Here is a 16,282-nt window from a genome sequence, read left to right on the forward strand (position 1 = left end):
TGACTCAGTAGAAAATACATGAAAAAATAGAGAAAAAATAAATTATTAGTGTTATTATTATTATTATCTCAAGTAAACAACAAAAAAATGGGTTTTCTGAAAACGGAGTTACCTGTTTTTGCAAATGAACTCTTCACTTGTATCAGTCTTTAGTGACACTCATTCCAAAAGCCCTGAACTCACCTGAGCCCAGCGGCGGTTCCTGCTGATCATGTGAGTGTTGGCCATGGCGTTGAAGAGCGTGTGCGACTGCAGGTCCTCCGGCAGGCGGGTGAGGAACTGGGCGATGTGGATGAAGTCCATCTGCAGCAGGACGTCCTCAAACAGACGCAGGATTCCCAGCCCCGTCCGAAACAAGCTCTCCTCCCCGTCCCGACAGAAGACGTCCCAAACCCGACACGCCACGTCCAGAGGGAGGGACTTACTGTACAGAGTGAAGATCCTGGATGGAGACAGAGAAACGTGCGTTAGAAAGATAAATGCTTGGATTCACGGTTAGTATCATAAGTCATGTCACGAGCCTCTTTTTGAGGGTTGCTAGTTCTAGCTCACCAGTCGATCAGATAGAGGTCGGGGGTCAGGTTGTTGGTTTGGAAATGGCTGAAGAGACGAGGCAGGTTCTCCTCAAAGAAAATCTCAAAGGCTGAGAAATACTTCAACATCTGACAAAGAGTAACGAAAAGACGAGTGAGATGTAATATTTATCACACAGCATCATGTAAAAGACTGACAAACTATCAAACTCCCTTCTTGACTCAACAGTTGCTGTGAACTGTCAAACCCTAACAGGTCTAGTAGATTGGCTAAGACTAGATCTTTAATGACTGAGTTACAGAAACATCCTTAAAAGTCAAGCAAGTCCAGCTGCCTTCATTTTATCACCTACCATCAATACTTGTCATTTTTAGGGCCAACAACAACAAGAACAAGTCTGAAACTATTTGCAGTCACTGTTTATGCAAATACGTTATGTACCATGTCTACAGCAGCCAGTTTTCCTGCTATTTCATCGTTACTTACACACTATTATTGTAAGTATTCTAATTATTGTTCCTTTTCCGTGTTACAATAGGTACGCAGGTTTAAGGTCGGTCTGTATTCCAGCTTTGAGCGTACGTTTGATCACTAACTTGTAAATAGAAGGAAGTTACTTGATAAGTCGTTACTCATGCCCTTCCATCAGCTTTTTAACTCTTCAGGCACATGAACGATGATCTTCCGTTGGACTCACCAGTTCGTGGTCGACTCTAAAGAAGGCCATCTGACAGGGTTTGTTGAGCAGGTTGGCGAAGGTGATGAAGGCTTCGGCCTCCTCCAGGTTGAGGATGAGCACAGCAGCGATGAACGACATTCCCTGGACCTAAAACAGAGACACCTCATCAGCATCTAAAATAAACTGTGATTGTTTCAATGATCTGTTGAAGACTTTCAGAATACTGATACAGGTACGAGCTGAATGTTATTGGACCCTAATAATTACGTGAGTTGAATTCCGCTTTAACGCTTCACGTGTCGTCTTTTAGGTTAAACAGCTTTTTAAAATATCTTTTTAATTTCACGTTTATTCCAGTGAAGCACTGTCAAAACTGTATATTCTTTGATGAATATACAGTTGCAAGGGCAGAGCAGCTTCAGCCAACAGCTCCAGTCTCATCACACTGACTGGACTCCAGGCTGGATGACTCCTGGCTCCAGTTCGCTCTTGGAGAAGTCATTAGCCTGGAGGTTTTCCACCCTGCACCGTAAATGTTTACATGTTGTGTTCAACTAAAACATGAAAACATATCATTTTTTGTGCGGTATTAGTTTAAGCAGACTGTGTTTGTCTGTTGTTGTGACTTAGATGAACATCAGAACACATTTTATGAACAGTTTATGCAGAAATCTAAGTGATCCCAAAAGGGTTCACATACTACTTCTTGCAACTGTAGGTGCATCTACCTTTGTCAGAGTGAAAGAAACTACAGGTAACTTGATTCTTACCTCAGAATTAAAGCTATGACAGAGGCATCCAAACCTCAAGCAGTAATTGCATATAAATGATATGCAACAGTCCACTAAATATGACTACTTTAATATGGATGTCATTGCTGCACAATGAGCAGTACAGTGCCCTGAGAAGGTAGAATTACAGTCTATCTGGTCAAACCAACCTGGAATATACGCTCTTTGATATAATCCTGACTCTGCACTTTAATCATGCTGATGAAATGTTTGATTTTAAACTTAAAACTGGAAGCAAATAAAGGAAAAAACTGCATCATTGCCCCAAAAATATGTATGTTTTTTAAATGTTAGTTTAGATTCATTATTATTTTCACCTATTTGGTCACAGAGTTCCTGAATTAAGTTAAACTTCCACAAGTTTTGAACTATTTTACTTAGTAAAATTTACATAAACATTTGAGAATTTTAGTGTTTTGTTGAATGTTGAAAAGAAAAAGGTTTGAAGATATTGCACTGGTATGAGTATCAGACTGATACTTGACCCTAAATGACAACCCCCCCGCTGGAAACACTATAAGGTTATATTAAAAGGTGATTATATCATGAACTGTGAACTCTTTGAGGGGACAGAAAAAGCAAACTCACATATCCAATGTCGGGTCGGTAACAGGTGTAAGCCCCCAGGACACTGTGGAGGAGGTCGTGGTACGGACCGCCCTGCAGAAAGAGAGAAAGGCAACGTTAATATGAGAGGCAGGTACAGGAAAGCCAAAGTAGGCAGATGAGAATCACAGCAGACTTAAAACCATAAAACTGACGTGTTACCTTTGGAAGATGAAGAGCGAGGGGAAGGTTCTGGAAATGTCCAGTTTGATGAGGTCCAGACTTGATTCTCTGTCAGCCAGAGATGCCCCTCCATCTAACAGAAAAACACACAGAAATAATATTTTAATTTTATTTTTAGATAGTTTTAAGCTTGTTTTTGTGATGAAATGAATCTTTGGTCAACTGTTGAGGCAGTACAGGCAGATTGATTCTGAATGTTCAAGTTTAAAGAGCCCGTATTATGCACATTTACAGGTTTAGAATGTTATTCATTGGGTCTATTCGAATATGTCTAAATTCTTTAATGTTCAAAAACACTTTTTCTTTTTGTACTGTACATTGTTGCAGACAATTTTGTTACTCTCTGAATGGAACGCTCAGTTTTAGCTCCTGTCTCTTTAAAAGCTCAGTCTGCTCTGATTGGTCAGCTAGCTTGATGAAAGTGAGCCAACATTGGATACTCTACCTCCAGAAAAATTTGTTTGGGCAGAGAGATGTAGCTTGAATAGAAACAGCTCTAATGTGGACATAATGTTGTGCTTATTCTTTGTTTTAGGGCAGAATGAGCTGCTAGGTTATGCTAATGTGCTACATGGTGATGCAGATACGCAACAGAAGAAAAACTTCAAATAAGGCGCTTCAGGCAGTGTTTTCCTTGATGTGGAGTTTGGCTTTTTAAGTTTGCAGAACGTTTACATGCAAACAGACACAGCTATATAACACAATGAAACCTACAAAGCAGAATATGGGCTCTACAAGCGTTATTAGAGTAAGATGGGAGCTGTGTTGTCGTACCGCTCTCACTGTCGTTGACTGAACTGGTCTCACTGTAACTCCTCCACTTCTCTTTGGCTCTGGACAGGAAGATCTCGTAGAGCTCTGCACCAAGACAAAAACATTAAAGACTGAAGGTTTAACTATGAAAGAAAACACAAGTGAGTCATTATTTCTGGATCTCTGTCTGCTCTGCAGCAGGATGCAGACTGAAAACACAAATCAGGGTTTAACTTTAACACTGAAAAGATCAGAAAGGTACACATTTCTTATCGTAACAAATCCCTTAAAAAGCCCAAAACAAAACGAAAGAGGCCGGTTTGACATAAACTACCAGTCATAAGTTCAGTCACACCTTCTCATTCAATCCATCCTCCTCTATCCACCCCTCTATCCTCACTAGGGTCATGGGGGGTGCTGGAGTCTATCCCAGCTGACTCGGGTGAAGGCAGGGGACACCCTGGACAGGTCACCAGTCTGTCACAGGGCTACATATACAGACACACAATCACACCTACGGACAATTTAGAGTAACCAATTAACCTCAGCATATTTTTTGGACTGTGGGAGGAAGCCGGAGTGCCCGGAGAAAACCCACGCATGCACAGGGAGAACATGCAAACTCTATGCAGAAAGATCCCAGGCCGGGATTTGAACCAGGGATCTTCTTGCTGCAAGGTGAAAGTGCTAACCACTACTCCACTGTGCAGCCTTCTCATTCAATGTTTTTCTTTATTTTTACGACTTCCTACATTGTAGATTAACACTGAAGACATCAAAACTATGAATGAACACATATGGAATTATGTAGAAAACAAATAATTGTGAAATACCTCTAAACATGTTTTATATTTTAGATTCTTCAAAGTAGCCACCCTTTGGTTTGATTACTGCTTTGAACACTCTTGGCATTCTCTCCATGAGCTTCATGAGGTAGAACCTGAAATGGTTTTACTTCACAGGTGTTCCTTTTCAGGTTCATTTGTGGAAGTTCTTTCTTTCTTAATGGGGTTTGGACCATCAGTTGTGTAGTCAGAAGTCAGGTTGGTCCTCAGTTGGCAGCCCTATTTGACAACTGTTAGAATCCATATTATGGCAAGAACCAATCAGCTGAGTAAAGAGAAACGACAGTCCATCATTACTTTAAGAACTGAAGGTCAGTCAGTCTGGAAAATTGCAAAAACTTTGAATGTATCCCCAAATGCAGTCACAGAAACCATCAAGCGCTACGACCAAACTGTCTCCATGAGGACCGCCCAGGAAAGGAAGACCGAGAGTCTCCTCTGCTGCTGAGAAGTTCATCAGAGTCTCCAGCCTCAGAAATGGAAAGTTAACAGCAGCTCAGATCAGAGTCCAGATAAATGCCACACAGAGTTCTAGTAGCAGACACATCTCTACATCAACTGTTCAGAGGAGACTGAACCAATCAGGACTTTATGGTCCAACAGCTGCTAAGAAACCACTACTGAGGAAAACAACAAGCAGAAGAGATTAGTTTGGACCAAGAAACACCAGGAATCGACATTAGTCCAGTGGAAATCTGTGCTTTGGTCTGATCAGTCCAAATCTTACATCTTTGGTTCCACCATGTCTTTGTGAGACCAGAAAAGGTGATGGATGGTCTCTACATGCATCAGCGCTCGATTTAGACGGTCGCCAGGTCGCCATTTGCGACGTTTTTAGTCGCAAATGGCGACCTGGTGACCGTCTAAATCGAGCGCTGTGCATGGATCCCACCATGGAACATGGAGGAGGAGGTGTGATGGTGTGGGGGTGCTTTGCTGGTTACACTGTTAGGGATTTATTCCAAATTGAAGGAACACTGAACCAGCATGGCTACCACAGCATCCTGCAGAGACATGACATCCCATCAGGTTCAGTTGGAGCATCATTTATTCTCCAACAGCACATTGACCCCAAACACACCTCCAGGCTGTGGAAGGACTATCTGACCAAGAAGGAGATGATGGAGATGACCTGGCCTCCACAGTCACCTGACCTAAACCCAATCCAGATGGTTTGGGATGAGATGGACCGCAGAGTGAAGACAAAAGGACCAACAAGTGCTCAGCATCTCTGGGAACTCCTTCAAGACTGTTGGAAACTATTTCAGGTTCTACCTCATGAAGCTCATCCAGAGAGTCTGTGAAGCAGTAATCAAAGCAAAGAATCTAAAATATAAAACATGTTTTGACTTATTTCACACTTTTCGTTTATTTCATAATTCCATCTGTGTTCATTCATAGTTCTGGTGCCTGCAGTGAGAATCTACAATGTAAACAGTCATAAAAATAAAGATTAAATGAGAAGCTGTTTCCAAACTTTAGACTGGTAGTGTCCATCAAGCTTTGAAACACACAAACTCCTGCATGTGGGATTTGCTGACAATAAAAAAAAAAAACACTTCATTTGAACATTTCAATCCAAAGAGTTTTCTAAAATATGTGTGTTTGGGTTTGTACCTGGTGTGATGTTCAGCTCGTTGCCGATAGCGAGGCTCCACACTCTCCCTCTGACGCTGGGTGGAAGTCCCTGCCACCACAGCTCTCTGACCCGCCTCGTGCCTTTCCTGCACAAACACACACAAAGAGTCAAATAAACATGCTGCACACGCTGCAAACATCCCATCACACGGCTGTGGAGACATACATGGAGTCCCAGTGAGGCAGGATCTCAGTGTTCCAGATGACCATGGCGTTGGAGATGCTGTCCTCCTGTCTGTGACGCTCCTTCATCTGACGCTTCTTCTTCTGGGCTTCTTTCAGCTCTGAGAGAGAAAAATTGCACTGCGTTTGCTTATTGTGAAGATTGACGGGATTTACGAGAAGCTTTGCAAGATAAAGATAACGGGATTTTGGATGTGCTGTGATTTGTGAATGTTTTTCTTTAACGGAGACCAAAGACAGCAGGACGTCCTAATTTCTGCCATGTTTGCCCACACTGTGTTTGGCACGTTAGCGCGGTGCTCTAACTTAATCTGCAACCATCTGTCATATCCATGTGTGTTTTTCTGTGTGTCACATGAGGGGAAAAGCAAATCCATGGAGCAGACGAATGTGCACCTATCGTACTATGAACAGAACCGATGTGGAAAGCATGAACTACATGTACACCACCGGGGTCTCTGAGAAATGTCCTTATTGTTGAAAGAAAAGCATTTTTTTTAAATGAAGATAACATGAAATGAATCATAAATCCAGTCTAGACACTGTTAATGTGGTAAATGACTATTCTAGCTGGAAACAGCTGATTTTTAATGGAATATCTCCATAGGGGTACAGAGGAACATTTCCACCAACCATCACTCCTGTGTTCTAATGCTACATTTTGTTAGCTAATGGTGCTGAAAGGCTCACTGATGATTAGAAAAGCCTTCTGCAGTTATGTTAGCACATGGATAAAAGTGCGAATTTTCATGGAAAACGCTGCTTTTGTACGCAAATACGATACATGTGCAGACGTCTACCTCTCCTCTTGGCTCCTGCCACCATCTCCTCGTACTCCAGTTTGTGTCTCTGAGTTTCCTCCATAGACTTGGCAGGCAGATTCCTGAAGGACAGAGAGTCAGTCAGACAGACAGACAGATGGGAATGCAGGCAATCAGCCAGTTGGACAGTTTTTCTTCCCGTCAGGTGTTCAGCCAAACACGGCGACTCTGTCTCCCAGTGACACTGATTTTATGCCTTCATCCCACCAGTTGCTCCCCGTTGCCAAGTGACGGTTGGCAGCTCTTTAACTAAACTGTGGTATATTTAGAATTTGAAGCACATCGAGATTTACCACCTGAGAATATTTTGCATGCTGGTAGGAAACAGGCTGAACTTGCAGGATATTAAATGTTACAGCTATGTTCAGCTAGATTTCAAGGTTGTAGAGCTTTGATTATAAAACTTTTTTTTGTTGGTCAGCACCAAAACAATAAGACCCAGTTTTGTTAATTGGAGCTTCATTTACTGAGCATAATACACATTTATTGTTAATGAAATGGTCAGAAATAAGAGGAAAACAAACTGGCTTCTGTCAAACAAGGTAACACATGCTCTCTGTCTTTACTGGACTGATCTTAGCATCATGCGTAATTACCCCTAAAGACTAATTCTGAGAATGAAAAAATCCTTATAAATTATATAATATCCACTAGATCTGTCTGATGTAATTGTTTTCTAGAAAACTATGAAAACTTCCAAGTCACATCAAAAGTTCACTCCAACACAGGAAAAGCTTCTGTCAAACAGGATCCAGAGAATGTTTGGTCTTTCTTTGGATTCATAATCCATAAAAACACACTCATCACTTTAAAAACATGCAATAATTGATCAATGGAGACTAAAACTTCCCTGATTTTCCCCCATCTTTCAAGTCTTGGTTAAGGGTTCAGATTCATTACAAAGCCCAAACCTGCTTGAAAGTATGTTTTTATGCAGTAAGAATGTAAATGTTTTGTGTTTCAGTAGCCTGGCTGTAAGTGCGGCTGATTTTGGTATTGATTTTATTTAGCAGTTTGACTGTTAATTCTGCATTATTTGACACAGAATTAGTGACTCTGATGAGGAACAGTGATGTGATAAAAATTCAGGGGCTGTTTGGCTGAACTGCAGGTCATGTACACACAAAAACAGCTACAAAAAATAAATAAAAACATGCAGTTTCAGCAACAAAATGCCTCAGTTTATCATTTACACATTACAACGTACAGATCACAGAGTGTCAACAATGGAACACAACATTTAGTGACATCTGGAACTTATGATAGAGAATTTTACTTTATGCTCAAAATAACAAAAGTCAGATGAAAAGGCAAAAAACAAAAAACAAGACAAAATATTAGAAAAATGAGACAAAATGACAAAAGTGAGAAACAAAAATGAGACAAACGACAAAAAACAAAAAGTTACAAAGCAATAAAAAATGGACCAATGACACAAGCGAGAAAAAGATACAAAAAACAACAAAAACAAGACCAAAAACTACAGAAATGACACAAAGGAGACAATAAATGCGAGAAACAAAACAACAAAAAAATAGACAAGCAACAGAAGGGAGCATAAAAAAAAACACGTCTTTCATGTTTTAGGTGTTAAATCAGGACTGGAACTCATCCCAGAGCAACACAGAACACAATGAGAGCATTTGCATGGGCATTTTTCACAACATTAGGGATCTTTGTTACTGTAAACATCGACTGAACAGCGTTTGCACTGTTTAGTATTTTATCATAGGCCACAATCTTTTCCTAGACCTCGTCAGAACATTTTGACTTAGTAAAAAAAAAATAAACAAAATGCTACGAAAAATGACTAACAACAGCAACATAAAACAAAAGTAACAAAAACTGGTCCTACATGTGACTCAAACCCCAGTTTTCTGGGTCAGAATCGTGTACATTATGTGGATTTTGTTGCTCTTTTTAAGTGTGAGACACGACACGATGTGAATGCAGGTCAATAAAAAAGAAACAATGTTGGCATCTCACAATTTTCCAGCCTTGTGCTTGGGAACAATCTACTTTTTACACATTTTAGCATGAAGTTGCACTGGTGACATTTTTATTCATATGTAAACGTTAAAGCTTTGGTCGTGTCACGTTAAACACTGAAGACCTCCGTCCACACCGCCTATGTACAGTTCCTACAAAAAGAAGCCACTCTCCTTGGATTTTTTCTCCTTTTCCTCCTTTGATTAATCAGTTGTTTATTTATAAGTATGCAGATTAACGGTGAGGAAAGCTGTTTAAAATTTGCATCCCTATTTTTTGAGCAGAACAAAGACTATTTCTCCTGCGTCTCCTAAAGCGTAGCTGGGTCAATCTATAATTGAGGGACTTATTAAAAGTTAAAAAATGTTTTACTATTGTTTTTATGCTCATTATGATCAAGTCTTTGCGAATTCCAGAACTATTTATTATGGAAACAATCACTAATTAATGAAAAATGACTGGATATCACTAAAATGTCTACTAAATAAATAACCGTCTGAAATTAATACCAACCACCTTCCAATGAGCTAAACAACAATAAAATGAGCTAATTCAGGTGTTTTTGTCATGGGGAAATTGGTGGAAAGTGATTTAATTTATTTTCCGCATAAAATTTGATATATTGCCAAGAAAGAAATATCTGTCATGATTATCTCAACTTCATAAAAAGAACACAATCCAAACCATTTCTGTTCTATTTTGTGTTTTCCATTGCCCACCACATCGCATGCTGCCACTGTAAGGGACTGCCAACAGAACTTCGCTGTATTTTCATGTACGTTCACAATAAAGGCACCTTGGTCATCTTAATATTTTGCATGAAACACTTAACAGATTATTCAGACTGCTTCAAATGAATGTTCTGTTGATCCATAAACCAGAGTAGAATCCAGGTGATCCAACAGGACAGGTAGAAACCAGGAGGCGTTACAAGACAGGCAGGTTTTATTAATCAGCTAATCACTTCATGTCTAAAGCTTTCATCGTAAAAAACTGAAGTTAAGTCGGACAAAACCAAACTGATCAAAGTTAAGTCAGAAATTCAAATATGTCCCAAAAGGACCTTTTCTAAGCTGCCATCCTCACAACAAACTCTACATTTCAGAATCTTTATAAAACACAATCACATTTTTCCAAGGTGGACCAGTGAAAGTTGATATTTCTGCTCCACCTGTGCATTTCACTTGTGGTACTTACGCTGGCCGGTCCTCCAGGATGAGCGCTGTGGTGGAAAGAGGCTCAAACTCCAGGTTCTTCCTCCTCCCTGCAGCCAGGGGGCGCTCAAGACACGAGGACACGCCCGAGTCCGTCTCCTGCTCCTGCTGCGGAAACCGAACAAAGACAGGGAAGAAACGTAACAATACATTTTTAAGGCAGTACTTAGTTAACACTTTATATCCAAGCATAGTCAAAAGCACACTTACTCTCAAAGATTATGATAAATCTAAAATATCAGCTATTCGTACATAATACCTAAAATTCCCAGCTCCTCCCAAATGTAAAGAAATACATTTTAAGACCATCAACAATATTGATTCCTCAAATGAATTCATTAACAAAAGATTTAAATTAGTTGTAGATAACTGTTATATTTGCAAAACGGATGTAGAAACGACAGAGCACCTGTTTTTTTTAATGTGAGATCATTCAAGATATACTGTATGGAAGTCTCTTTGTGATTTAATATCGTCCAGCTCCATCAACATAGATTTCTGGTCCTTTCAAAATATTCAAGTTGGTCTAATTCTTAAGACTAAAAAAAAATAATTTTTAGTGAATAATTTGATCATTCTTACAAAATACTGTATTCACAAGTGTTGCTACGCTAAGTCCCCCCCTTCATGGACTGCTCTTAAAAATGAAATCTCCTTATTTCAACAGTGTCTAAAACACATAAATACTCCCCTTATACTCTGATTACAACTGTTAATTTATCCTGAACCCCTTGTATTTGTTAATATAATCTCCCTTCCTTATTCACTATTATTTATTTATTCATTTTTCATTCATGCATTTATTTTTTTATCCCTCATTCATTATAAATTTTTTTTAATTTTTTTCCTCTATGCTATCTCAATTTAATAGGAGGTGTGATTGTTATCCAAATTTGATGTACTTATGTATGCATTTGAGTTTGTCATGTTCTTGTTAAATAAAGTTATAAAATTAAAAAAATAAATTTAAAAAAGTACAAAGACAGGGAAGTAGTGTTACACAGGGCCGAGATCCACCAGTCGCTCTTCAATAGGCTACGTTCCACAAGCTTCTGCAAGATTGTCATTTTCCTGTGAAGTTGAAATATGTTAATTCAGGTTCTCTGTTCGTATTCTGAGATGCAACAGTTTGTATAGATCACTGAAGAGTCCTCCGTGGACACTCTTGGCAACTATAGGTTGTCAAAACCCCTGATCTAGCTGTTAAAATGACAACCAAAATATGAATGCATCATAAATGAACGTGTCCTCATCAGTAAGTATCCTGGCAGATGTGCAAACAGCAGGTGAGAAGCTACAGAGTTATCTTAAACATAAATAGAAGAAAATACATTATCCATCACATAATATTCCTCATAATATGCGGTTTATCCAGTGTATACAGAAATGTGGATGTTCAGATGGACATATTTTGTGTCATTTTACAGAACAGCGACTAAACCGGGGGTGTCAAACATGCGGCCCGTGGGCCAAAACCGGCCCTTCAGAGTCCAGCCCATGGGACGACTTTGTAAAATGTAAAAACTACAGAGAAGACATGAACTGCAGATTGTAAAAAATTAGTAAAACTATAAACTTTAAATAATGTCTAGACCATGACAAGTTGTTTTGATCATGAAGTAAAATACTAGATTGTTCTTTTGTCGTTTTGTGTCTCATTTTTGTCATACTTTGTCTGACTTTTGTTGTTCGTCTCGTGTTTCCTTTTTGTCTCGCTTGTGGTTTTTTCTTATTTTTGTCATTTTGTATTTTGCTTTATTTGTTGTTTCGATTGTTGTTTTTGAAATGTTGCGTTTTTTGTCTGGTTTGTGTTGTTTGTCTACTTTTTTTTTTTAAATTATCAGTGTATTTAAAAAGGGACCATGCACAATATTAAACAGAAATGTTTCTATTTGATGTATTGCACCAGAGTTAGCTTTAAGCTAATTTCCATCTGCAGTCGCTTGGGACTTTTTGTTTGTTGATTTGCTTCTTTTTTGTCATTTTTGGTCTTGTTTGTGTCATTTGTGTAATTTTTTGTCTTGCTTTTTTCCATCTTTTGTCACTTTGTAACTTTTTGATCAAATTTTTTTCTCTTTTTTGCTTTGCTTCGCTTCTCATTTTTCGCACATATGCGTCTCATTTTTGGAACGTTTTGTCTTGTTTTTGTTCTTTTTTTGTCTTGTTTTTGTCCGACTTTTATTGTTTTGATCATAAAAAATAATACTAGATCTTTCAGTTCCAGATAGCTGTGACTAAATGTGTTCCTTTATAAAAAAAAACAAAAAAAAAACCTCTGTGATCTGTAGGTTGTAATGTGTAAATGATAGACTGAGGCTGAATTTTGCTGAAATTTAACTTATTTTTCTTCAGAAATTTCAGGTTGTTCATAATGTTTTGTAAAAAGATAATTCCTTAAATGTGAACATTTTCAGAATGAACATTTTGCACTAAAACAAAGGAAAACTTTGGAGTTGTGGTTATTTATAGGTTATTATGCTGTGATTTTACTGGTCACTGGAAATCAATTTGCGCTGAATATTGAACCTGAACTAAGATGAGATGACATCCCTGCTCTAAGAGATACAGTGAAAAATGTTGCATATCTGGTCGTCAATTCATGATACATTCTCATCTCTTCATCTTATAACTTCATATGCAGTGTTGTTGAGTATAATAAAGAGAGAAATATTGGTAAACACTAAATAGAAGGCTTTAAATAGACCCAACAGACAGAAAACTCCAGACAGTCATTACAATAATATTCTGTCATGTGTTCACAATCTTATATTTTAATGGTAGAGAATATAAATGACTATTTCTGCTAAATATACATTTACCAACGTTGTGTTGTTGGTAAAGTGTTAACAGATACACAACAGGGTTCTTATAAACGGAGCGATTGTTCGAGAGCTGCAGCACAAAAAGAAGATGCTGTTTGTTGGCTCCACAAAGAATCACTGAGTCTGAATAAATCTGCATGTGTGGGGTGGGTGTGCATGTAAATGTGTGCATATATACATGTGTGTGTGTGTGTGTGTGTGTGTGTGTGTTTGTGTTCCTACATGTGGCCTCTCAGGCTACCCAATGAGTGTCAGCGTTTGTGTTCATGTGTGAGATTGCGCTTGTATGTGTGCGGTCTAACGGTCGTGTGTGTGTGTGTGTGTGTGTGTGTGTGTGTGTGTGTGTGCGTGTGTGTGTGTGTGCGTGGAGCCTGCACAATAAACAGTTCATTCACAGGAGCAGGACAGCTGTGGGGTGACGGGACAACAAGCCTTTTATGGTCTGATTTCTGAGCGTCGCCAGCAGGGGGAGACACAGTTTCTTCTCTGAGTCTGAAGCTCCATCAGCAGCTTCACCATGAAGTCAAAGTCATATGTAGAAAATCACATGACTGCTCCAGTGATTTCCAAGTGCACAGCTTTACAGGCTTCACATTGAAACACTGAAAACTAAACCTGAAACATAGAAGGTGTTTACATATCCAGGGAAGCCAATAAAATAAATCAAGGAAGGCTAATTTCAATCAACGGCAGAAATAGAACCATTAAAACCAGTAAAACCTGCCTGTAAGTATCACTAATTACAGCAGGAATATTACACATCCAACCAGTAAAACCAGCTAACACCATACAACAACAACAATCTGTTGACCAGAAGACAACAAATGACATTTTATGCTTAATTAACTCCCATATGGAAATTAATTCTCTTTATTTAACCCTTTGTAGGAGGAGTGAAATGCCACTATTTAACCAGCTTCAAGCCAGGGCTGTGGTCAGGTGAACTTTACAGAACTAACTGAACACATTTTAAAAGAGGAACCCTGAAGAAGCTGCAAACTCCACACACAAAAGCACTGATTGTGGTTGGAGTAACTGCACTCCTATTTCTGTAAATCAGGGGTGTCAAATTCATCATAGTTCAGGTTCCACATTCAGCCCAATTTGATCTCAAAATCACAGCATAATAACCTCTAAATCACCACAACTCCAAATGTTTCCTTTGTTTAAGTGCAAAAAAGTATGTTCTGAAAATGTTCACAGTTAAGGAATTATCTTTTTACTAAACATCATCTGAAAGTTTTAAAGAAAAATAAATTCCGTTTCAGCAACAAAATGCCTCAGTTTATCATTTACACATTACAAGGTACAGATCACAGTGTCAACAACGGAACACAACATTTAGTGACATCTGGAACTTATGATAGAGAATTTTACTTTATGCTCAAAATAACAAAAGTCAGACAAAAAATGACAAAAACAAGACAAAAAAATATTAGAAAAAGAAGAGGTAAAAGGGCAAAAGCGAGAAACAAAATGAGGCAAACAGCACAAAACAAACAGACAACAAATTAGGCAAAAGAGTTACAAAGTAACAAAAAAATGGGCAAATGACACAAGCGAGAAGAAAAGATACAAAACAACAAAAACGAGAAAAAAAATTACACAAATGAGACAAGAAATGACAAAAAAGAAACAAATCGAGCTTAAAAAAATAGACAAGCAATAGAAGCGAGACAAAAAAAACACAAAACGCCAAAAAAATGATGCACAAAACAATGAATAAAGCAAAACAAAATGAAAAAAAAATAGACATAAAACACAAGAAAGACAAAAGGAAACAAAAACAACCAAAAAGAAACAAAACAACAGAAACAAGAAAGAAATTACACAAATGAGACCAAAAATGAAAAAAAGGAACAAATCGAGATTAAAAAATAGACAAGCAATAGAAGCGAGACCAAAAAAAAAAACCGCAAAACGCCAAAAAATGATGCACAAAACAATGAATAAAGCAAACCAGAAAATGACAAAAATAAGACAGAAAAGACGAGAGAAAAAACAAAAACGAGAAACGAAACAACAGAAACACGAGACAAACGACAAAAAAACACACAACCAATAAAATATCTAACAAAAATTAGACGCAAAATGAAAAAGAACAATCTAGTATTTTACTTTATGATCAAAACAATTTTGTGTGGTCTAGAAATGTGTTTAAATTTATAGTTTTACAAATGTACAGTTTGCAGACCCTTATGTGGGCCGATTCTGGTCCACGCGCCGCATGTTTGACACCCCTGCTTTAAATGATTAATCTTTGAATTCATTTTCAAGCAAAGAGTGTGACACCTCCAGGTTCGTGCATGTGAGCATTTGCTGTTTTTCTTTGTCTACTTTACAGTGAAGATGGAGCAAACAAAGTCTCAGCCTCCACTTTAGAATTCTGCATCTTGTTCACTTTCAGTCGGAAGGTAAACACTCACATTAAGGGTGGAAGCTGTGAGTCGGATCACTTTCTAAACACAGAAAAGTGTTGTTGCCTGTCTGTAATCGTCACAGCTGTCTGCACGATGAGCCAAAACTGAAAATGTACTGAGAGGTTACTGCGACAGACCTGATTAAACGCTCCAAGAACCCCAGCGATGACACAAAAACAGAATCTGATGCGTTTACAAAACCATTAATGCGCTGCATTAACTCTGATCTTCTCACTTTCAGCTACATCAGCATCCAAGAGGCTGCAGTCGGTGTTTTAGTTCGTCCTAAAGATGCCAGATGGGGTTCAGGTTGTTTTGTGCACGTTCTTCCACACACTAAAACCTTTTCTTTACAGACCCGGCTTTGTGCATGAGGCCATTGTGACGCTGAAACAGGAAACGGACAAACCTAAAACTGTTGCCACTAAGCTGGAAGCTCACTGTTGTCTAAAAATATCACCGTAAGACGCAGCAGAAAGATTCCCAAGACTGGAGCTATAAGGCTTAAACCAAACAATGAACAAGAGAAGCCAATCTGAACATCTTTGTGGTTCTGTAGGAAAAGAATGAGGTCATGTAGGTTCCTGCTGGATTGTTGTGGGTGTTTGAATGTGTCTAATCTAACGAGACTCACAAAAGAAGACACAAAAACAACAAGAAAAGCACTCAGAGAATGCACTACTCAGTCGTATCATTCCTGACGGATGAAATCTTTAAACAATTCGTGGTCCTCAGTGGTAGATTTGTAGTAGGATCATAGTCATGTGATCATCAGCAGGCAGCTGATGTAGTGTTCACTTGTTG

The 16,282-nt window shown here is 38.6% G+C and overlaps 1 protein-coding gene across 1 annotated transcript in view; it reads right to left on the reverse strand.

The window, feature by feature from the left end:
* The window catches only part of LOC110969357 (TBC1 domain family member 12-like), a 49,162-nt gene that overhangs the window by 9,678 nt on the left and 23,202 nt on the right, over positions 1 to 16,282 (reverse strand). The window contains exons 3-12 of the mRNA XM_051959697.1: positions 10,220 to 10,344; positions 7,013 to 7,095; positions 6,196 to 6,313; positions 6,009 to 6,115; positions 3,568 to 3,651; positions 2,774 to 2,866; positions 2,593 to 2,666; positions 1,232 to 1,360; positions 553 to 662; positions 184 to 442 (exon numbers count right to left, since the gene is read on the reverse strand). Coding sequence (XP_051815657.1) covers positions 184 to 442; positions 553 to 662; positions 1,232 to 1,360; positions 2,593 to 2,666; positions 2,774 to 2,866; positions 3,568 to 3,651; positions 6,009 to 6,115; positions 6,196 to 6,313; positions 7,013 to 7,095; positions 10,220 to 10,344 — 1,182 coding nt within the window. The remainder of the gene's footprint in view (positions 1 to 183; positions 443 to 552; positions 663 to 1,231; positions 1,361 to 2,592; positions 2,667 to 2,773; positions 2,867 to 3,567; positions 3,652 to 6,008; positions 6,116 to 6,195; positions 6,314 to 7,012; positions 7,096 to 10,219; positions 10,345 to 16,282) is intronic.

This window comes from Acanthochromis polyacanthus, chromosome 15 (assembly GCF_021347895.1).
Source record: "Acanthochromis polyacanthus isolate Apoly-LR-REF ecotype Palm Island chromosome 15, KAUST_Apoly_ChrSc, whole genome shotgun sequence".
Classification (NCBI taxonomy): Eukaryota; Metazoa; Chordata; class Actinopteri; family Pomacentridae; genus Acanthochromis; species Acanthochromis polyacanthus.